We start from the raw sequence: 21,687 nt of genomic DNA on the forward strand, positions 1-21,687 counted from the left end.
TACTGTACCCTCTCACATTACGACTTGAATAAACGGACGTTTTCCTCACCTCCAAGCATGACAGACACAAGATCTGTCCCGCAGATCGACCACGATAAGTAGAACCCAATTCTTCAAGCGAGGAAACTTGAGATAGATATCATAGTACATACAGTCCTCATTCCCTCATGATTTCCACAAGTAACCAACCATAATCATATCATATCATACACATCAGAGAAAACACGCAGCCCTAAACATCGAGCAAGCAATAGAAACAGTATCATGAAACCCAGCATGATATCACCCTTTCTTCCTCATCCCCTGAAACAAGCATGAATACCAACAAGAGGAGTTAATGCCCCAGGATCCCCCAGAACTTCTCCGCCCCAAAGGTATACCCATTATCCACCTTCCAGAGATCATCGAACGAGGAGAACAGCACCAGCCCTACCTCGCCATCCTCTTCCCCAGTCTTTGGGTCAGCATCAGCATCAGCATCAGCATCAGCATCAGCATCAGCATCAGCATCAGCATCAGCATCAGCATCAGCATCAGCTCCAGCTCCAGAACCAGACCGCGCAAACGCCTCCCTCAAACTCCGCACCGCAGCGCGCTGATTCTCCAACGAGGGCACGGCCTTCCCATTCGCCTGGCCAGCATGCGGCCATCCGCTTTCCGTGATAACCACCTTCTTGCGTTTACCCGTATCACCATCCCTATCCCCATCCCCCTCCATCATCTCGAGTAGCTTCCCCACCTGGCCCCTCACAAACGCTCCCGCGCCGGCGGCCTCGACCTCCTCATCAAAGAACGCATGACAGTTCGCCGCGCAATAATCACTCGCCGCACACACGGCGGGATTGGCCAGATGCGCCGCCACCGTGTCGACCGCCACGACGGGGCCGGGGTACCCGGCGGCACGCAGCGTGGCGCGCGCCGCCTGCACGGCGCCCACCACCTCGGCGGCGGTGTTCTGGCCGCTGTTGAGGAGTTCGTTCCCGATCGCGATCGTGTGGATCCGGCCCCAGTCGCCGCCGACCGCGGCGATGATGAGCGCCAGATCGTCGGTGAAGTGGCGGAGGTCGAAGAGGCCGGCGAAGACCTGCAGGCCGAGGCCCCGGGCCGCGGCCAGGACGAGGCGGGTTTGGTCGCAGTCGGTGCCGTAGATGCGGACGAGGGCGTAGCTGGTGAGCTGGGCGAGGTCGTGGGTGATTTGCGTGGCGGGTTTGCAGGTCCCCTCTGCGGTGTAGGGGGAGTAGGCGATGCCGTAGTTTTTGTCGGGGGAGGTTGTTGACGGGGGTGGGGGAGGTGAGGGAGGCGAGGGAAGGGTGTTGGGGTCAGGAGGGAGGGCGGAGTTGAGGCCGTGGACAACGTTGTTGCTGAGTTGGTTGGCGCTGTGGTCGAGCCAGGTTAGGGCTGCGGTGGCATCTTGACCCAGGCTTAGAGGGTTGGGGAGCCAGTTGTTGTTGTTGTTGCTGGGGCTGCTGCGGCGGCGGAGTGGATGGGCGGAGACGGTGTTGCTGTTGAGAAGGAGCAGCAACGCTAGCAGCAGCAACAAGATGGGGGCATAGGAATTGCAACTGCACGTCCACTGCATCCTGCACAGTGTTGTTCGTCCGCCGCTATCACGGTGGATGGTGGATGGTGCATTGAGTTGGGCAGTCAGAAGATAAGAAGAAAAGGAAAGCTAGATGATTGTTCCCTGACCAGGGCTGCCTCCTGAAACAGGGACACCAGTGAATTCACTACACAAGAATGAGCATTTCTCCCCAGGGAATGTACAGGATAACTCCTACCTTGAGCCCTTCACCCTTCGCCCTTCACCCACTGACCGATCCTCGGAATGTCAACACTTCAAACCCCTTATAATCAAGGCTCCTCCCCCCCCGCCCTATCCTGGATTGTCAAGCCACAATTACTTACCCCTGGATCTCCCTATAATTGCATCATCCCCCATGCCCGAGAACCCCCGAGAAAAGAAGAAAAAGTGTTATTAAATAATATGGTCTCTAAAAATATCCACGGTACCAATGTAGCCAAAGAAGTAGGAGAAACAAAGACGATCACCACTCAGTAAAAATGATGCGAGTCGACCGTCCATTAAGACATGTGCAGGAGCGTTTCACCTAGCATCTAGGTGCAATATGCTGTACAGGAACTGTGCTTCGACAGTGGGTTTTATCAACAGGGCCGGAAATAATGAGGCTGGGGCAGAATACGATGATGAAAGGACAGAGGGCGTATCATGGAAGCATTAAACGTCATGGCCAGGTCCCTACGACAGCCGGAGAAACAGACAAAAACGAATCACTTCCTCTTGCTCAGGACTTTCGTAATTGCGTGGCGGATGATCGTCCCCGCCTTCTCGATCTCTTTTCGCGTCAGGCCGATCGTCACACAGACCTTCAAAGCAGGCTCCACCACCTGCTTCGGCTCGAAGTTGTCCTGGAGAGTCTTGAGGCGGCTGATAAGGACGCCGTTGGCAAGACACTGGTAGCACCCAAAGTCAGCATCGTGCTCAGACGAAAAGACATAGACAGACAACACCTACCTCGTCAACGATATCCTGCAGCAAGAATTGTTGATCATCCTCGGAAAGCTTCTTCGCGTGGACCACCTCGGGCTTGAGAACCAGAATCATCATGGGATTCTCCGGGGCACTGGTGCAGTACACCCAATCGCTGCGAGGGTCCAACTGCGCCCACATAGCCTTGGTGTGTTCCCGCAGCTGCGTCACCGTCTCGGGGCTATTTTGCAGCATGTTGATCGTGGCACTCGCGGTGGTCGACAGCAGAGCAGGCAACGCGGCTGAGAACGTGTAGGCCGCCGCGGAGATCCGCTGGTGGTGCACAATCTCCTCCGATCCCGCGCAGAAGCCTCCACCAGCAATCAATGGGCCGGCCAGCGACCCCACGATCATGTCGACTTCTGCCGCGTCAACGTTCTGATGCTCCGTCACGCCACGGCCGGTGCGTCCAAGAACACCAAACGACCAGGTCTCGTCGAGGATGAGGCGGAATTTATACTTCAATTTCAGCTCGATCTTCAAAAGAAAGCGTCAAGTCAGTAAGCAAGACCCCCAGACAACCACAGCTCGGCCGAGAAAGCACATACAACTCTAGGCAAGTCAACCATATCACCGTACGACTCGAACAGACCCTCGGTGATGATGAACCGTCGGGTGAGCGGCTTCCGCGCCTGCTCCTTGGTCACCTTGGCCAGGACCCGTTCCAGATCCTCCATGTCATTGTGCTCGTACCACCGGACAATACTCCGCGAAATCTGGATACCCTTACGGATCGCAAAGCTGACCCCCTTGTCGGCCACGATGATGTCCCCGCGCTTCGAGAAAGCCGGGATCACACTGGAGATGGTCGAGAAGGCCTGGGCGTAGATGATGCAGGACGCGGTGCCGAGGAACGAGGCGACGTCGGCTTCGGTCTTCATGTGCACGTCCTGGGTACCGTAGAAGCCTCGCGGGCCACAGGGTCCGACTCCGTAGTTGCGGAGGGTCTGGATCGCCTTCTCCTTGAGGGATTCGTTCGTGTTGAAGTTGTAGAAATTGTACGAGCCCAGGTTCATGACCGTCCGGCCGTTGGCGAGCTTGGATTTCGGGCCTACGGGGCTGGACAGGGCCCGCGCGCGTTCGCGTCAGCAGATGGACCAGTGGACCAACCCATTGAGGTCGGACAGTCGAGGGAATAGCTCTTACCCGACGATGACAGTACGCTTGTCCACTTCCATGGCCTCCAGGGGGGTCGGCTTCCCGACCAGCGGCTCCGGAGTCCATTCGTCGACCAAGTCATCAATCTCATCTTCCGAGAGTTGGACGACACCGGGCTTGGTCGAATACTTCGGCGCAAGAAGGTAGCGAACGGCGAACAGGAACAAGAACAGCTCCACGGCCGAGCGGATCGGGTCATTCTGATAGCTGGACTTCACATAACGGAGGAAGATCGCGGAGCCGGGAACCCGATGGAACAAGGCAGCGAGTTCATGGAGATACTCCGTAAGAAGCCGCTGTGTCTCCTGAATATCCATGGTCTCGAAATTGACGAGGCGCTCGTGGCGCTGAACGAAGACGCTGTCGGTGGGGAAATCCCAGAACGAAAAGAAAGACGACAACGGCAATCTACAGTCGAACGGATGGCATTGGAATCAAAGGTGTGGGATCTGTAAAGGAGGAGCTTTGGTCAGAAAGTCGAAACGACGCGGCACTTCCCAACTTCCGGGCAGCCCAGGCCGCAAGCACGTGACTTCGTCTGCTCCTTGCAGGCAGCCATCCTATCAGCCCGGACTTAATGGTCATGTGACAACGTTTCTAGACGCTCACTAAATCCAGACTGATCCATCCATGATGCAACTTGGAAGCCCCTATAGCAGAGGACCAGTAGCCAATTTGACTACGTAATTGAGCAACCCCTACAAGATCCTACATTTACGCTGTTCCTTGCTAGCTAGCATCATCTACGAGAAAAGGTCCAAGAATACCAGAGATAAAATGAATGGTGGAGAACAAAATGAAACTTGCAAGTCTAATGAACATACATAAAGGACTGGAAAACACCTCGAGAATACAGAATTCAATTGACAGATATTGGATCCATTAATGTCGACGACAGAAAAGAGCATGGGCGAAGAGTGTCCTTCAAGAAGCAATGAGAATAAAACAAAGGCAAATGTATGCGACTCGGCAGCGTCCTCAAGGCGCTGAACACTTTATACAACTCGTTTCCATGTTCCATTTTCGCAAAAAATGAGAGAAGGTAGAGAAGAAGATAATATGAAAATCCAACGTGGCAACAGACTCCTCACTAGCTGGAGGTGGCGGTGGCAGCCGGGTTGGTAGGAGTCCAGCCGGAGAACCCGACGGGGAGACCTCTACCAGTGTAACTGGCAATCGTGTCATTGTTGTCCTTGTCGAGGGGCTGCATGATGTTCATGGGAAGACTCGAACCCAGGTTGATGTTCTGGTTGCGAGCCACGAGAGGGGCGATAAGAAGGATAAGGAAGATAACCAGCATCGTGAAGTACAAGATAGCAAAACGAATGACTCTCCGCTTGCGAAGCTTGGACTGCTTCAGGGTATAAATGGGAGGACGAATCTGCCGACTCGGGCGCAGCCAGAAAAGAATGACCGAGTGGAACTTGTCAACGTAAGGGATGCAAAGAGCAGGCAACATGACAAACAGGAGAATATGGCCCAATACGAAGTCGGCGGAGAAGTAGCCCAATTCCGTTATCTTACACAGGAACTCACGGCCAGGCTGGGAAAGAGTATGCCAGCCCATGCTATACCACTTACCCGTCCACCAGGCGATGTTGGACTGGTCATTCTTGAACTCTCTGGTGAGAGCAAGCGAGATGATGAGCTTGTAGATGAACCGTTGGATGGCAGCCATGGCAATCATGCCCATCACACATCTGGGCCAAGACCAAGACTCGAGGAAGAACATGACCTCAAAAATAGCCAGAAGGACAATCACGGCAATGGCGTGAGCAATGGCAGCCAAGACAGCACCGAACTTCTTGCAGCACATGCTGAAGATGGGACCCATACAACAAGCCAAACCGAAGAACATACCCGCAACACCGGCGTTGATGGCAATCGGACCGAAGGCAACGATGGCGATACGGACGATCGCGTTGGAAGCATGCTTGTTGTCGTTCGAGATACCGGTTCTCGAGTTGATGTACAGGTATGGCACGAGGGTAACACCAACGACCACGAGAGGGGCGATGATTTCACTGAAGAAGATGTTCGAGATGCGAGCTCGGGGAACATCGCCGGATCCCTTCTCCGAAGGAACACCAAGAAGCTTGCGCTTGTAACCAGTAATGCGGGTACGAGACAAGCGACAGAAGGCAATCCAGGAAGAGGCGTGTGAGCGGGAGTTACCACGGGACAGCCAGCGGATGTAATCACGGTAATCGATGAAGAAATCGTGCCAAGCGAACTGGTGAGGGTTGAACAAGAATGGAGAGATCACCAGGGCCAGCAGTGAAACCCAGAACCAGATCAGAGCGGCAGTCCAGACAGTTGAAGTCGCGAACAGCAGCATCAGAAGCTGACGAGAACCAGCGTAGATGGAGGGACCGGCGAAACGCGAGTAGAGGACACCGAAAGGAATACGAGCCGTTGCGAAACCACGGCCAGTACCGATGTAACGAGCACCGCCGAAAGACAAGTTCTGGTGAACAGCATTGGCATAGATCTGACAGACGAACACCTCGAACATGAAAGAGAAGGAACCAAAGTGCTTCGCAAGACGAGTCGCCATGCGCCACACACCTCTCTCAGTCAATTCTTGGACAGCCAGGGGAACGAAGGAGATGAAGAAGACAATGAAGATGGAGATAACACAGCGGTTGACCCAGTTCACGATAGGCTTCAGGTCAGCACAGTACGTCGGACGGAGAGGGTCGGTGATCGGCAGGTCGGAGTTGTACTTGCAGGTGATGGTCTCATGTCTCAAGGCACCGAGGTTGACAAGAACGATCATGAACATCTGCACAGACAGCATAATGAACATGTTGTTAATGTGGAAACCAGGGTGGGCATAGTAGAAAGACAAGAAACGATCGAGAGGCAGCTGAGTTCCAAGATAATAGTATTCTCTGGACAGCATCTGCTCACCCATACCAGTACCAATCTTGGTGGTGAAGTTCAGAATGGAGCCAAAACCAAGATCACGACCCTTACCGCACTGGAAGTACTCGCAATGCTTGATACGTCCACCACGGAGCAGAACTGTCATACCAGCATAAATGTCCTCGTTAAGGTGCAGACCCTTTTGAGCCTTCGAGATACCGCCACGGGTCGTCATGAAAATACCGTTCAAAAAATCAGGGTGACCGTAGTGCAGCTTTCCACCAATTTGGGCGAGAGTACGCGCGAACAAAGTACCGAATGTCTGTTCCTTACTGGCAGCGACGTCACCAAGCAGACCAATATTCTCAGAAAAGATGTATTCACGGGCTCCGAGAATAGCAACCGGGGTCGTAGTAGCGGAGGGCACACCAGGAGTATAAGGAGAAACATTGTCAGTGGTCAGCTCCTCGAATTCGGCCAGAACACTGCGGATCTTCAAGCACTCCTCCAGGTAGTTGTCCTGGTTGGCGTCGATGACCTGGATGTATTCACCGCGGTAGAAAATGATAGAGTGGTTCTGGTTGTCAGACTTTCCGTCACCAAGAATAGGATTACCAGAAAGTTGGATTCTGAACTTGGGCTTGCGCATTCCATTGTCGAGAAGCTCGCAGTGTCCGTCAATCAGAGCAGAGTACAGACGGGGCTCCTCGCCCTCCTCGGCCGGGGCCTCCTCATCAAGATAAGCGATCTGGAGGTCTGGGTAGGCACGCAGAAGGAACTCGGTGTTTTCGCGCTCTTCCTTGTTGAACTTGGCATAGCGTTGCATGGAAACGCAGAGCTTGAACTTGCGGCGGGCCATACGTTCAAGCTCACGCTCAAGCTTCTCTGAGTTACCACCAAACATCTGGACGACTTCGGGGTTCTCGACACGATACAGGAGCTTGATGGCGCGGCTGAAGTTCATGAAACCGGAAATAGTTCTGTAAAGCGTTTGGGAGCGTAGCGAAGACCAGATGCGAGTGCGAAGAGTGTACTCAGGAGCGGCGGACTTGAAACCAACGCAGTAGAATGGCAGGTCATCAATCTTACTCTTCTGAGCATCCTTTTCGCTCTTCTCCTGGTCACCGTTGAACTGCGAGGTCTCGTCCGCCAGGATCTTGGTGTCCTTGACGAAGCAATCCCACTCGTGAGGGTGAAGTTGCTTAAGGTATTCCAGCAGAGTAACACGGGAGTAGGGCTCATCCTCACGAATAATCTCACGCAGGGACAGCAGAATCTTTTCACCGTAGTGAGGAATGAGGACGGTAAAAGTGGGCATGTTGTCGACCGGGAGCGGCTCGGGCATAGGCGTGGACAAGGATTGGGCGAAGAAGGAGATACGACGTTCGGCCTCGCTACCAGCGGGGAAGAACTCAGTCTTGAAAGACTGATCTTCCTGCGAGACGAAAAAGGTAGGGGCACGAAGAGTCCGCTTGCCTTCGACTTCGGAAGGAACCTGGTGGTAGAGCAACTTCTGGACGTGGTCGATGGCCAAAAGGTGCTCTCTATACATGGAAATGATGATAGCGTTCCATACCTGTGAGATGAGAACCTTGGGCTTGTACTTGATTTCCATGTCGGTCGTAGCGAGCACCTTCGAGTAGATACGCTTGGGCAGGCGAGAGAAGACATTTCTCCAGGGCGACCAGATCGAGACACCGAGGTAGAACGACCTAGCGACGGAGAAGATCGTGTTACAGATAACGTACCACAAGTAACTGTCGAGGAAGAAGAGCGTCAAGTCCATGAAGAACATCAGACCCAGGAGAATCTGAGGCTGACGGTGGCAGAGCACGTTGGGGATATAAGTGACACCCGCACACTGGTGAATGCGCATGGGCGACAGGATACGGATAGGATCTTTCAGGGACAAGGTCAGGAAGAAGTAGGACTCAACCAGCTTGGCACCAAAGACACAAATCCAGAGACCGTAAGACATCCACATGTCGTTACCGGTGAGGCGAGGGAAGCTAGCCGTGAACGTCTGACTGGCAACGTATTGACGTCCGTGCTTCTTCATATAACTGCCAAAGAGACCACCAAGCGGCATGACAGAGAAGAAGAAGAACGTAGCCAAGGCGATGAAGAAGTGGACGATACCGATGACGAGAGCAATCGTCTCGCCGATGGTTTTCTTGAATCCGAAGACAACAACACCAGGAGCAAGATTGACGATGAAAACGGCCAAGAGGAAGAACAGCCGCTTAGTGAGATGCTGCGCGCCAGCCCATCGGCGAGGGACATACATCCATTCACAAATGGTAGCCATGATCTGAATGAAGGAAACCAGAGCACCTCCGAAACCAACAGCAGACCAGTAATAAGAGCCTGGCGGTTTGTTGTCCAACTGCTGTTGATAGTCGGTGGTGTAAAGCGTCGGGGCGTTGTAAGCAGTGAAGAACCAGAAAGCACCAAGATGGATGACCCAAATACGGTTGAAGTTGGTCACCAGATGGAACCAGGAACGTGTCTCGCGGTAGGTCTTGAAGAAGGCCTTCTTCCAGTCCACATCCTTCAGCTTTGTCCATCTCTCCGCGGGCGGGACATCCACCAGGCGGGTCTTATCCTCGAACGAAATGCGCTCAATGCCCTCGGGGTACCAGAAAAGCTGGTTCATATCATCATAACCGATGATCTTGTCGTGATCACGCTCGCGACGAACATACTTGCCATCTGAGATCTCGTAACCTTGATCACGGCAGAACTGGTACAAGGGGGTGATGATTTCATTCAGATATGTGAGCTCTTCCACTGGCTCAACCCGGTTCTGACACTCGGGAGAGCTGTAGTAGTCATCGGCGCACTTGAAGATGAAGCAGAGGCATTCCGGCAAGTAACGGACCTGGTTGGCCTCACCCCAGCACAGCAGATAAAGGGCAATCTGGCGTACTCTATCATGCTGAGACATGCGGTTCATCCGGGTCTTCCACCGATATTCGGCAGCTTCCAGACTGTTGTCTCCCTCCAAAGCCTCGAGGTTCTCTTCAACATTCTCGGGATTTTGCTGGGCAGCCTTTTTGGCCGCGGCGCGAGCTTTTCTCGTCTTACGATCGGCCTTTCCAAGCTTCATGTTCGCGAAACCAACGGCGTCATCCAGATCCAAATGAGCAGAAAAGTACCACCGGCGGTAGTTCGCGTTGTCACCACCAATGTAGTCGGCGTGGAGCGACAAGAGAGCCTGGTTAGGGGTCATACGAGAAGCTCTGGAATCCAGCTGTGTCATCAAGTGGTCGTACATATTGCGCATGCTGTCCCGCTGGAAGCCGAATTTGTTGACCAGGTCGATGAAGATATCCTCGATTTCTTCCTTGGAAACAGGCACCTGACCGTCCGAGGCCCAAGCGGGGAAGGGCTCCCGCGAGCGCTGACCAGCAGGTAGAGCACCACCGTAGTCCATGCCGTACACGGGGGTGGAGGCCCCGGAAGAACGGTTGGCACCATAGGAGACTTGGGAGGAAGGTGGCCGGTAACCGCCGCCATATCCACCACGACCACCATACTGGCTGTCGGCGTAACTATTGTAACGCTCATCGCCGCGGCCGTAGTAATCCATGTCGGCCGCTCGAGCAGTCTCGGATCTCATGGTGAAGTCGCTGAATGTTTCGGAATCCTCTTCGGACTCGCCGCGGCGTCTGCCATTGCCGCCATGGTTGCCCTGGTCATAGTATTGGTCGCCGTAGTACTCGTCTTGGTGGCCACCATCATAGTAACCGCCTTCTTGTTGATACCCTTGGCCTCCCTCGGCGTTGTAATGATTGCTGTTGACCACAGGTTAATCCAGCTCCTCGGGTGGCGAGATGTAGTGGGAGCCCAGGTCACATACCCTCTGTCATAGTAACTATCACCATAATTTTCATGATCATAATAAGCCTGGCCATGCTCGTCTTGGTAGTACGAGTCACCATGCTCTTGCTGGTGGCCGTAGCCCTCCTCGTAGTGGCCCCCTCCTGCTGCTGCGGGATAACCGGACATTTTGACGTGCCACAATCACTAACTCTTCGAAGAGGTTCTATACGATTGCGAGTGATGAGTTTCCGCAGTCATACCCAGCAAGGAGCATCCCGCAACCGGGGTGGTCAGGACTTACATGAACAATGACCCATTAAAAATTAGCTGAAAATATTCCCGATGGCTGGAGCATATAACAGGCAGTCGAATTCTTGGTAGGATCCGTTCGCTAAAGATCGAAAAGGTCGAAACACGTCGAGTACACTGAAACCGAGAGCGCTTTTTGTCCCCTGGAGGCACCAGTCCCCGACAGTTGAACGGTGTTGAAAGTGATTCAAACTCAAACCGAAAACAATTGAATCTGCTGGTGACCGACTTGTAAGGCGAAGTCGGGATGTCGTTGGTAAAGCGTTTGTTAAACGAGTGGAAGGGGTCAAGCCAGTTGGTCGAAACTGAACTAAAGGGGGGGGGCGAGCGAAAGGTGTCAATGAATGACCGTTGTAGGTCGAACCTATCTCAGTCAAGCAACACCTCCCTCTTCTTTCCTCAAAACGAAAGAATTAGAAAGAAGGAAGGGAGCCAAGTCGCGTTTTCCTGGGGGGGAAAAGTGGTTGGGTGACTTGGGGGTAGGTGTTTTGGGGGGGGAGTGGGTGGGAGTGGATGATAAGAACAAAAGAGTGGACTGAACAAGACAGGGAACCGAAAAGAAAAAAAGGAAGAGGTTAGGGAAGAAGCAAGCAAGAAAGAGTGAGAGAGTGAGAGAGAGGGAGAGGGAACGAAAGAAGGAAAGGACCCAGAGAGAAGGACGCTTAGAGGAGGCTTGAGTTGGACGGGTGGTGGTGAAAAAGGGAATTGATTGACCGACAAGCAGGGAAGATAGCACTGGCGCTACTGACTGGGCCAGTCTTTTCGCTGTCTTTCTCGAGCTAATACAGAATACAGTCCTTTCTCAAGTCCTCTGGGCTTTTTTTTTTCTCTCCCTAGGATTGGATTGGGGGGGGGAGGAGGGTGGAGGAGGGGGGGCAGAGTGTGTAAGGGAAGGGGGGGGAGAGGAGACTTGTGGTTATTTTGGGATCTGGATCTGCTAAAATACTAGTCGCGATACCGATTTCTCCTGGACTAGTGGTAAATATGCCCGGTCAGCCAGGCCAGGGCGGGGATATGCAGCCAACCAGCAACTCTTCACGTAATGTTCCATGGGATGGTGCATGCAGTGGTACCTGGTATTTACCAATCTTTACCACATCTCGGTATGTTAGATACGCAAAACAGCATAACGTGTGTAATGAGAGAGTACTGTATGTACCCACCACCATCTCCTCCTCCTCCATCAGCTATTCATCCATCCATCCACTTTCCCAGTCACCTACACTTATCCATCCCAGCAGGTACCAGGCTACTACTACCTGTACCCAAGGTACCTTACTGATCAGCTTTGCTCAGCAATTCTTGACATCACGAACAAGAGGCTGGGCCATTTGCTTATGTACAGTGCTGTAACTCAAGAGTATGTAGCTACATTGTATATGTAACCAAAGATACACTATACTTTGCTTTGATTGATTGCCTGAGATACCGTGGTTAGGGACCTCCCCGGGTGCCACATCTGCCGAATGTGAGGTACGCGTAGGAGATCACCAACAAATTTGCCATCCCGAAAACTACCACATCCATTCATAGAGAGAGAGAGAGAGAGAATAAACTATTCAACCCCCATCCTAAAAGTTCTACCGAATGCAGCAGATGGCGACAATCAGAATCCTCAGTAGACTTGAGTGACTGACGTAGCTGGCAACCACATTGATCCATATTCTCCTCCAAAAGCCTGGAGTGGTGGACACAAAAGTTCAAATCTGCAACAAGTGGACAAGACTCGTCCGGAGATACGTACTGTGTGCTTCGGCATCCATGGAACTCAGCGGCGGCCCCTGAAGCCCACCTCCCCCCGACCCACAATTCTAGACCATCAGGAAATGGGAATTACCCAGATCCGTACCGAAGGGCTGGGAAGTTGATGCGAGTATCGGTGTAATAAATTACGGTATTCGAAATTCGCCGCTGTCTTTGCTTGTTTACCCTTCCAGTTCACAAGCATTGCTCCCACCAGGCATGAAGGGATGAATCATGAACCATCTTCATTCCTCAACCCGCCCGTACCAGCAACCACAGTCCATCTTGTTACAACATCGTAGTGGCAAGGTCACGAATGCGTCGCCGGGGCGGGTGGTTGTTTATTATGGTGGCAGCGGTCTTTGATTTATTGGATCCTTACTCCGTAGCGAGCACCGGATTGTTGCAACAGCTTCATGCTGTGGAGAGTTGGCTCCGTTGCTGAGAAAAGGCTCCTCATACTCAGGTACTGTACACCCCAATAAAAATCTTATCTATGTATTGCTAGTACTCGACTGCGCATGTAACGCTTCCTGCATATATGCTCCGCCTCGTAGGAACTTCATAGTCCATTGTATTGAGGATATCATGGCTATCAGTAGCAGGCAAGAATAGGATAAGGTTCTGAGCACACTCTCGGCAGTGCAGTTGCATTACCAATCAAGCTGGCAGCATGAATTACTACTCTACAACCGATCATATCATGTCCTTCCACGAAAACTTCTTGTACTTGTATGTTACTGCGTACTTGATCAAACCACACAAAACCATGTACAACTGCAAAAGATAAAGGAAAGAAAAAGGAACACTGTACACGTTACACTGACTCTTTCGCCACGAATCGACACGCATAGGGAAGCATACATCATACATAATTAGCTGCTTCGACCCACAGCCGCTGAGTAAGGCAGGCACTGAACATCTGACTGCTTTTCCAATTATAGAGTAACCCGTCTCCCTTGCCACAGTCAGTACACAAGAAAGAGACATGCGCCCATGGAGGCACACTGGCACCATTTGACAGGACAAGAATTGAGTAAGATAGCTGCCTGCCAGAAACCAAGCCCGTACATAGTCCAGCCCCAGTGGCCACGAAACTTGTCCAGTGACAGCGGCTGCGCATCACTTCTCACAAGAATGGGGAAGAGGTCTGGGCAAGCCCACCAATACCATTGCATGTACTTGGGGTATATGGAATCCACCGAACTTGTCCACCCACCCTAAGCAATAGAGACAACGTGGTCTGTGATGCCAATTCTTGCGGGAGACTTGCATTGAGTTCGAGGGTTCCCTGATGGCTTGACTGTCTACGGAGACATAGACATGTACATTCCGGTTCCCTAGTATTATTAGTTCTACAGCTCTGACGGGAGCGGGGTCTGCCAATGTTCGCTTCAACAGTACAGTACATATTCATAGCACATCTGGAAAGAAACGCAGATCGACTCCGCACTCCATACCCATCTATTCTTAAGCATTGCGGATGGGGGCGCATCTAAGACAGTAGTGACAAGAGCCACTCGTCGTCCCCTGAAGACCCGCGAAAGGCCGCAGAGATCTACCCAACTGATTCAAGGGATGCACTATCGGGTTCCAGGTGGTCAACATTGCCGGATGGATTCACTCATTGAGGCTATTTCCAGGTCAATCAGTTCATGATCACACTGCAGCGGATTTAGCATTGAAATCGATCGCTTGCTCTTCACGATCGGATCACTGCTTGCAGAGTATTTTGAGTTGAGAAGTACGATCCCCGGGTATAGATCATCCGTCTCCTTATCTGAGACCCTTACATCCACGGTTGCCCGATCGATAACTCTACGTTGTCGGCCGTTGCAATCTTGGAGAGCATGGTGAATGTATACAGTACATGGATAGGGAGATGGACAAGCAGACAGGCGAACATTGAGATTTGAAACTTACCTGAGAAACAGTAAACCTGCAGACGCAGTTCCGTTGGTACGAGGAGAATTACTGTACGACAAGGCGGCGGGCCTCTTAGCGGCATGTAATCTTTGCAACCTAACCTTACAAACAATCCGCCAATTGTGATGCCACAGCCACTCAAATGGCGCGGATGGGAGGGGGCCGGCGTTAGGAAAAGCCCCCACACCCCAAGAAAAACAGGACCCAACTTTCAAGCCTTGATTGCGGTGGCTGTTTTTCTTGCTTTTTGTTCGGTGTCTGCGATTTTGCAAGCCCGTTCTGAACTCCAATGAAATGTTAAATTCCTATTGGTAATTCAGGGAAAGGTAGGTAGGCCACTTTTGTCCTGCTCCATAGTAAGCAGTGAACTAATCAGCCTGTAGACTATGATCGACAGGTGTGGTTGGTGATCGTATATCGTCTGTCGTTCCAGCCTCCTTAGACACACTCCTTAGCCTCTTTTGCCAGGCTTCCAGCCTTTCTAGTCTACCGGTGGTCTAGGGCGAAGGGGGATAGAGAGAGGCTGTGTGGAGACTCACTTGGATACTCACTCACTCAAGGTACACTGTATTAATTATGAGCACGGAGTACTATTGACAACCATCTTCCCTGGAAGAACCACCGATTCTCAGGACCAAACAAGGATGGCCACTAAATTACAGCTTCCTATTGAAAAGAGACACAATGTGGAATATTGTTAGTGGTAGCCATGGATGAGGACCGGGATATTCAAAAGGAGCCGTTATTTGTGAGAAATTCACACCTTCAGGTCAGAGGGACTAAAAGCGTAGCCGCCCCACAAGCTACGTAAGATCCATGATGACATCGGTATCGGTGGGAAAAGCGCCCACGATAACTGGTCTCTGTCTCTTGGGCTGTCCAGGTTACTGAGTATCAATTGGTTCGCAGTGGGATTGGATGTCTATCTCAACGTTCTTCCGCCTGCGTGGCTTGATTGATCAATCCAAACAATAAATCATAACTAGTCTAGTAAGGACAAGGATTAAGTAAAATTATGGATGGCTGAATCAAGTTCCAAAAATATGCAAAGTAAACAATTTCTGATCCGGGTTCCAAAGCCGGCATAGCCATGGAACCGACTGTCCTGCCTTCTCTCTTGACAAAATGATACCACTTAGTACGTTGCAATAGTCGTACTCCGTAGTATAGTCAACCCCTCGAAGATATAGTGATCTTCACTCAATAGATTAAAATGAAGGGTTCATGGGACCTAGAACCTCGAGAGAATACTATAGCGCGATACTAGTCAAATGAAATGGTCGGAACAGCAGTCTAGCAGCTGCTCGGGAGCGATATGCAAGATAGGTGCTATGTGTGTGCAATGTCTGCCCGTTCCATTTATATCTTCCTTGCCCTTGCAGCAGATCAGGAACATACATGTACTGTGTACTGTACCTCGGTACTTAGACTCGATAGCAACCCAAGTCTCAGGGTCATTGGTGATGTCTAGCATGCACGATATTGTATCATGCAACTCTATAAGTAGAGGTAGAGAAGATAAGACATCCCTCCTCGCAGGATCAACCTCATTCACAGGCATCAGATCCTTTCTTTTCCCCTCCCCCTCCCCCTCCCTCGAATCCCCCTGATGGACTCGAATGAATCTCGCCATATCACTTTTCCGAAGGACCCCTTTCCCCTCCCCCAATGAATTCCCCCCCTTCCCAGCTGCTCCGTACTAGCTTGCGGGATATGCGACCGCAAGCAGTAACCCCAATCTCATCGCCAAAGTCCTTATTCTGCCCATTGTGGGGTGATATAACCAGAACACTGGGCTAGCAGGGAGCGGGTTTCAACACTGTTTGAATGGGCCAATGCCCAGGCACCACAGGGCACTAAAGGACACAGGTGGCTGCGAGAGACTGGAGCATAAGATGTAGGTGAAAACCAATCGGATGGGGCAGGAGAGCGGGTGGCGATATCCGCGACGAGCCTAGGTTGATTGCGACGGAGTTGCGACTTTGGTGTGAGTGGTCCGGCCCGGTCGAATGATTGGGGATTGGGAAAAGAAAAGGGGGGCGGCACTTCGTTTCTTCCATCAAGTGTTTCAGATTTCATTTCGCCTGACTTCCGCTCCCCTCCGTCACACTAAATTAGACTACCTAAACTATCATGGATCACTTCCTTTCCCTCTCCCTATGATTTGTGGCTTCAATTGGTTCGGTGTTCTCGCCACGTACAACGCTGACAAACCTATGGTCGACGGTCCGGGCAATGATTAGTTGCGCGGCTCACCTGGTTTCGTACACACAGCTTAAGAGGCAAGCAGGCCTATCTGTGCATTGGTCGTCACTCACTAGTACACTACGGTATACGAAGGGAGTACTTCCAAGTGCTATGGTGCGGTGACCGTTTTCGACAGCCGACGCCACATATGCAATCGAAAGGCTCTCCCGAAATGTGGCGGCGGATGTGGTTCGGTACGGAGCTCTGATCAGATTAGCCGTGCATCTTCCCAAGGTATACCCAGTTCAACCTCTGTTGCTGTTTAAGGTGCGATGATCACCTGTGCGAACCGGCTCGCGACGCGACTAGTTTGAGACTCCCGTACTCTAGAGTGGTGAGGTGGGTTGCTTGTCTGGGACAGTTCCACTGACGGGAAAAGGAACGATCGTCGCATGGTGATTCGAACGTCTGGAGATGTCGGATCGTGATCTTCTACCGCGCCTGATAGACGACTTCGCCACTTCGACTGCCACCGAGTACACTGTGCTGCCGGATGTGCAATCCCCTTTATTGGGGATTACCGTCTAGGACAACTCCGTTGGACCAAGAGTCGGGTTGATCCTGTGAACCGGGATGATTCGCACACACGGCCATTGTGGCGATTAACCGTTTTGAATCTCTTCGATAGGCGACTATTCTTCCGCATGACTCTCTTCTGTTCTGCATCTGGCATTCCCGCGTTCATCGCGGTGTGGTGGTCGTCGGCTCGCGCATGCGCGTGTCCTTGGGGGTGGGTTGTGGGACAACCGGCGCGATTGCAGGCTGGTGGTTGATCACACGCTCGACCATATTCGCTTGCGAGCATCGTCGGATCTGCTTTGTGAGTGTCCGATTGGTTGTGACTTGTGCTCTATGCTCCCATGTTGTAGCACGAAGCTGGGGGAGCTTGGGTCTGCACTGCAGGCCCTGCAGTCTATCTACGGACGGAGGAATAAGCTCTCTAGCTTTGCCCCTCTGGGTTCCGTTCGGAACCCGCGGTTATTCCTTCCTGGGAACGGGTGTCTCAGTGGAAGGATTATGGCCATCATGCGGTCGTCTGGTCGGTTTGATGAATTGTAACTGCCATTCTGTGGGCGGGCAACATCCCCCGATCTCTATTATTCTGTGTCTGTGGTTCCCTTGTCCTTGCGGCTTTTGCATCTCGGGCGGAATCGTTGGTGTTGTAATCGCTCACGGGTTACTGGGTCTTCCATATTGGCTCTCTGGTGTGTGCACACGGACTGCTGTTCGGTTGCTTCCCTGGGGCACATCAATATCTAATGGTTTGATGGCGTGGGCCAAGCCTCCGGGCACAGCAGAGCTGGGGCTTTACCGGCTGTCTCAGATCATGTTCACATGAACATGCTCTGCACTTCGTCTTTGATTACACTTTCTGTCTGATGGTGTCATCCATGTAACAGGCTGGATCCCGGATGCGCACTCATTCATGTATGGGGCTGGGTTTACCAGTGCTGTCAGCGTCGGCATTGGGGTCCAAGCCTTGCACGTATGGTTACTGCGTGTGTAATGTAAATTCTGGTTCTGGTGTAATCATGGGGGCTTAGTGTGCATGGTTCTCTGGTGTACCCCGTATGCATGAAGATGAGTTGTGTCCCTACTGGCTCGGGTCTCACTTTCTTGGAAGTATATATCCGAACCGACAAAGCGACCAGGACTAGAGCAGGTATTTCGTAGCAACTATAGACGCGATATTAAAGGTGCTGGGGGGCTAAGATCCTGCATTGAACCTGAATAGTAAAGGCAAACCAGTAGGTAAGATCATGGCTGACTGCTGCTGTTGCGACCAGTAATAATTTTGGATGGCAGATGCATTGCTTAGACGACCCTGCAGGCAGTGTGTCATATAACCAGGTATCAGGTCCTTTACCATAAGAAGCCCGGGTGGTCTAGTGGTATGATTCTCGCTTAGGGATACAAACCCAAGCATATCTGCGAGAGGTCCCGCGTTCGATCCGCGGCTCGGGCCTTCTATTTCTTTTTGCCAGCATCCAGATCTCTTTTTTGCATTGACCATAACCATCCCCAGCCTCCTCATCCACGATGATGCAATGCCCTCGAAAGTGCAGAGACATCAAGCGGTGTACGCCCCTGGGGCACCGAATGGGCCAACACCGGGACCAAAAACCCACATCCATGAATTCTATCGGCCAGTGCCTTGGTTCTTTATCGCCCGCGGGATCTCGCCCGACGCGTTGCTGTGCCAACCGGTCTCCAGAACTCCCACCGCAAGTTAATAGTCTTTCCCCAGTATCCAGCCTCGCGCAGATAAAGCGTGCGAGGAGCTGCGCGTCTATCGACAGTAGATGACCACCGACTGCCACGCCAGCCGCAGGTACTGTATGACACCTCAGATCGCCACAGAGCATCGTCATCGACAACGCGGAGGTGGGGTCGCTGCTGCACTGCAAAGCAACCAGCACTTGAGATATATATCCCGACACAATGGCCCGACTCAACCCCAACAGCCCCATCAAGCCCGCGGTGTTCCGGCCTCAAGCCAAGCCCAGAATCACCCAGACGGTCGTTCGCGAGGTCTCCCAGTATGCGTCGTCGTCCGCGTCCGAGGCAGAGGATGAAGCCCAGCAACAATGGACAGTCACCACACTGAAGGGACAAACAAAGGGTGATTCGGTAAAAACGACTACAACAATAATCGAAAAGCCCCCACAACAACTACAGCAACAAAAACAACAACAAAGAGTCCGACACCAGAGAACAGGGACCGTCTCCAGTGGGATTTTCGATATCTTCTCCGATAGCGATGGCGGGTTCAGCGAAACCGAGTACAGCAGCGCGCGGTCCTCGACCCGCTCCTTGTGCGAGACACGGACAACAGACCCTTTGAGACTGTCGCAGATCAATTCTTTGTCTGCAGCCCCTTTGTCCCAACCGCCACCCTCCCCGCGGCGTAGCAGGTCAACAAGGAAGCCGGAGACCTACAATTACGACAAGGAGAATGACCCTATCGAGCACGAGCACGGGCAGGATCGCGACGTTCCTCCGCTGTCGAGGAACCCGTCGGATGCGTCGTCGTCGTCGAGTCGCTCGCCGATGCGTCGACCAGCGGATACTCGACCGACACCAGGAAGAGGCATGTCGAATACCCGTCGCCTGCTTACGGGCTACCGACGGCCAGAACCCGAGTCTGCCGACGAAAAAGAAGAAAGCGAAGAAGACAATGATGCCGACTCAATGGCTGATTTCATTGTCAGCGACAATGAAGACCCCAGTTACCACAATACATCCGAGGATGAAACAGAGGAAGAAGAGTTCGAGAAGCCCGCGCAGCCCTCGCCCTCGCCGCCCCGAACAACCACAAGAAAGAGATTGTTCAGGGGTCGACGACCGGGCTGCGAAGAAAGAGAAATAAAAAAAGATCTGCAAGAAGATCCAGCTGCAGCTGCCTCGGACAATGAGGTGGATCTGAAACTGGCACCATCCTTGCCCGCCAGATTGACAATGGCAGCCCCCAAGCTGGAGGCCACGCCCAGACGCCTCTTTCAGGAGGAGATCAACCTCGCCGACAAGCTGAACAATCTGCACCTGGAGAACAATGATCCGGCCTTCCAACTTCAGCAGGATCCATTCACGTAAGTCTCCCATAAATTCCCCATTCACACCCCTGTCTCTCTGAGAAAACCTCCGGTTCGCATGCTAATATACACCCCCAAGGTCCGGTCAATACGATGACTCTCCAACCAAGAGATCGCAGGCCAACAGAAGCATTGAATCGGCAACGGGGACGACGACAACGACGAAGACCTCGACCCCGCCATCGAGTCCCTCGAAGGGACGCCTTCGATCCCCCACGAAAGACAGACTTCGGGTGCACATCCCGCCCACCCCACACCGCGAGAGCGCAGACGCCTTCTGGAGCGAGGAAGTGACCAACGACTGGGTTACGCAACACTCCCCCTGCAAGGTCGACGACCTCCTCCGGGAGTTCGACGAGGAGTCTGACGTCGAAGTCATCGACGTGGACATCATGCCCCGAGGAGCCAACCGCGGCAGCCAACCACCAGCATCCCCCACCCGCAAGCCTCTCAGCAAGACGGCGCTCAAACGCGCCGAGACCGAGAAGAAGAAAGCCGAAAAGGCCCACAAGCAAGCTTTTGACGCCTCCAAAGCTGGCTTCGCGGAGATTTTCTTCAAGACCCTCGACGATGCCGTGAACGACGGCCAAGTCCAGAAACTCGCCGCCACGACCGGAGGCGTGGAGATCGTGTGGAGCAAGACCCTTCAAACCACCGCCGGCCGCGCCACCTGGAAGCGAGTCACGCCAGGCAAGCAGCAGCAGCAGCAGCGCGAGTCCGACCTCAGCGGATCCGACAAGGACACCCCCACCAAAGCTGCCAAACACTATGTCAAGATCGAGCTCGCCGACCGGATCATCGACAGCGAGGAGCGCATCATCAAGACGGTGGCGCACGAATACTGCCACCTGGCCAACTACATGATCTCGGACGTGCACGACAACCCGCACGGGGAGAGCTTCAAGGCGTGGGGCCGCAAGTGCATCGAGGCGCTGCAGGACCACCCGGTCTACGGCGGCGGGCGGATCGAGATCTCCACCAAGCACAACTACAAGATCGACTACAAGTACGTGTGGAGCTGCGTCGACTGCGGCCAGACCTACGGGCGGCACTCGAAGAGCATCAACCCCGTGCGGTCGCGGTGTGGCCGGTGCCACGGGCTGTTGCAGCAGATCAAGCCCAAGCCGCGCAGCGTCTCGCCGCGGAAAAAGCAGCAGCTGTCGCTCCTGCCGAATGCGAGGGGGCTGCTGGCGGAGGTGGCCAAGGTGATGGATGGGGTTGCCGCTGTGACTACGCTGGATGATTCCGACTAGCCGTAGAGGTTCAATACGATAATGTAGTCTTGATGGTGTTTCTTTGGTGCTCAGTTTCTTAGCGGTGATGCATTGGTGTATTTATTTCGGGGTTTGGTTCTGTACTTAATTGTGGCTGCTGCTGACCTGGTGTTAGGGCATGCCCACTAGCTCAAATGTACAAAGATTATTTCTTGCATCAATGGAAGATTGGAGAACCCGACTTCACTTCTTTTCC

At 52.8% G+C, this 21,687-nt stretch overlaps 4 protein-coding genes and 1 non-coding gene across 5 annotated transcripts; 2 read left to right on the plus strand and 3 right to left on the minus strand.

Annotated features, from left to right (window-relative positions):
• Positions 1–218: 218 nt before the first annotated feature.
• scw4 (putative cell wall glucanase (Scw4)) lies at positions 219–2,007 on the minus strand. Its single transcript, XM_040939225.1, has 3 exons — positions 1,906–2,007; positions 1,779–1,809; positions 219–1,727 (listed from the first exon to the last, which is right to left on the minus strand). The coding sequence occupies exon 3, from the start codon at positions 1,577–1,579 to the stop codon at positions 335–337; it is 1,245 nt and encodes a 414-aa protein (XP_040800173.1). The 5' UTR covers positions 1,580–1,727; positions 1,779–1,809; positions 1,906–2,007; the 3' UTR covers positions 219–334.
• lcbA (serine C-palmitoyltransferase subunit lcbA) lies at positions 1,954–4,164 on the minus strand. Its single transcript, XM_040944967.1, has 4 exons — positions 3,695–4,164; positions 3,097–3,607; positions 2,534–3,025; positions 1,954–2,472 (listed from the first exon to the last, which is right to left on the minus strand). The coding sequence occupies exons 1-4, from the start codon at positions 4,021–4,023 to the stop codon at positions 2,290–2,292; spliced, it is 1,515 nt and encodes a 504-aa protein (XP_040800174.1). The 5' UTR covers positions 4,024–4,164; the 3' UTR covers positions 1,954–2,289.
• A 632-nt stretch (positions 4,165–4,796) lies between these two features.
• BO72DRAFT_380609 (1,3-beta-glucan synthase) lies at positions 4,797–10,585 on the minus strand (the record flags this gene model as incomplete). Its single annotated transcript, XM_040941396.1, has 2 exons — positions 4,797–10,371; positions 10,437–10,585. 2 exons carry the CDS (start codon positions 10,583–10,585, stop codon positions 4,797–4,799), a joined length of 5,724 nt encoding a protein of 1,907 aa, XP_040800175.1.
• Positions 10,586–18,499: 7,914 nt separating this feature from the next.
• BO72DRAFT_t163 lies at positions 18,500–18,590 on the plus strand. The gene has a single exon. It is a non-coding gene; the product is annotated as a tRNA-Pro (tRNA).
• Positions 18,591–18,606: 16 nt separating this feature from the next.
• Positions 18,607–21,628, plus strand: BO72DRAFT_431647 (SprT family zinc-dependent metalloprotease). Its single transcript, XM_040943139.1, has 2 exons — positions 18,607–20,214; positions 20,297–21,628. Exons 1-2 carry the CDS (start codon positions 19,067–19,069, stop codon positions 21,468–21,470), a joined length of 2,322 nt encoding a protein of 773 aa, XP_040800176.1. The 5' UTR covers positions 18,607–19,066; the 3' UTR covers positions 21,471–21,628.
• The last annotated feature ends 59 nt before the right edge of the window (positions 21,629–21,687 follow it).

This window comes from Aspergillus fijiensis (genome assembly GCF_003184825.1).
Source record: "Aspergillus fijiensis CBS 313.89 unplaced genomic scaffold BO72scaffold_31, whole genome shotgun sequence".
NCBI classification, from domain to species: domain Eukaryota; kingdom Fungi; phylum Ascomycota; class Eurotiomycetes; order Eurotiales; family Aspergillaceae; genus Aspergillus; species Aspergillus fijiensis.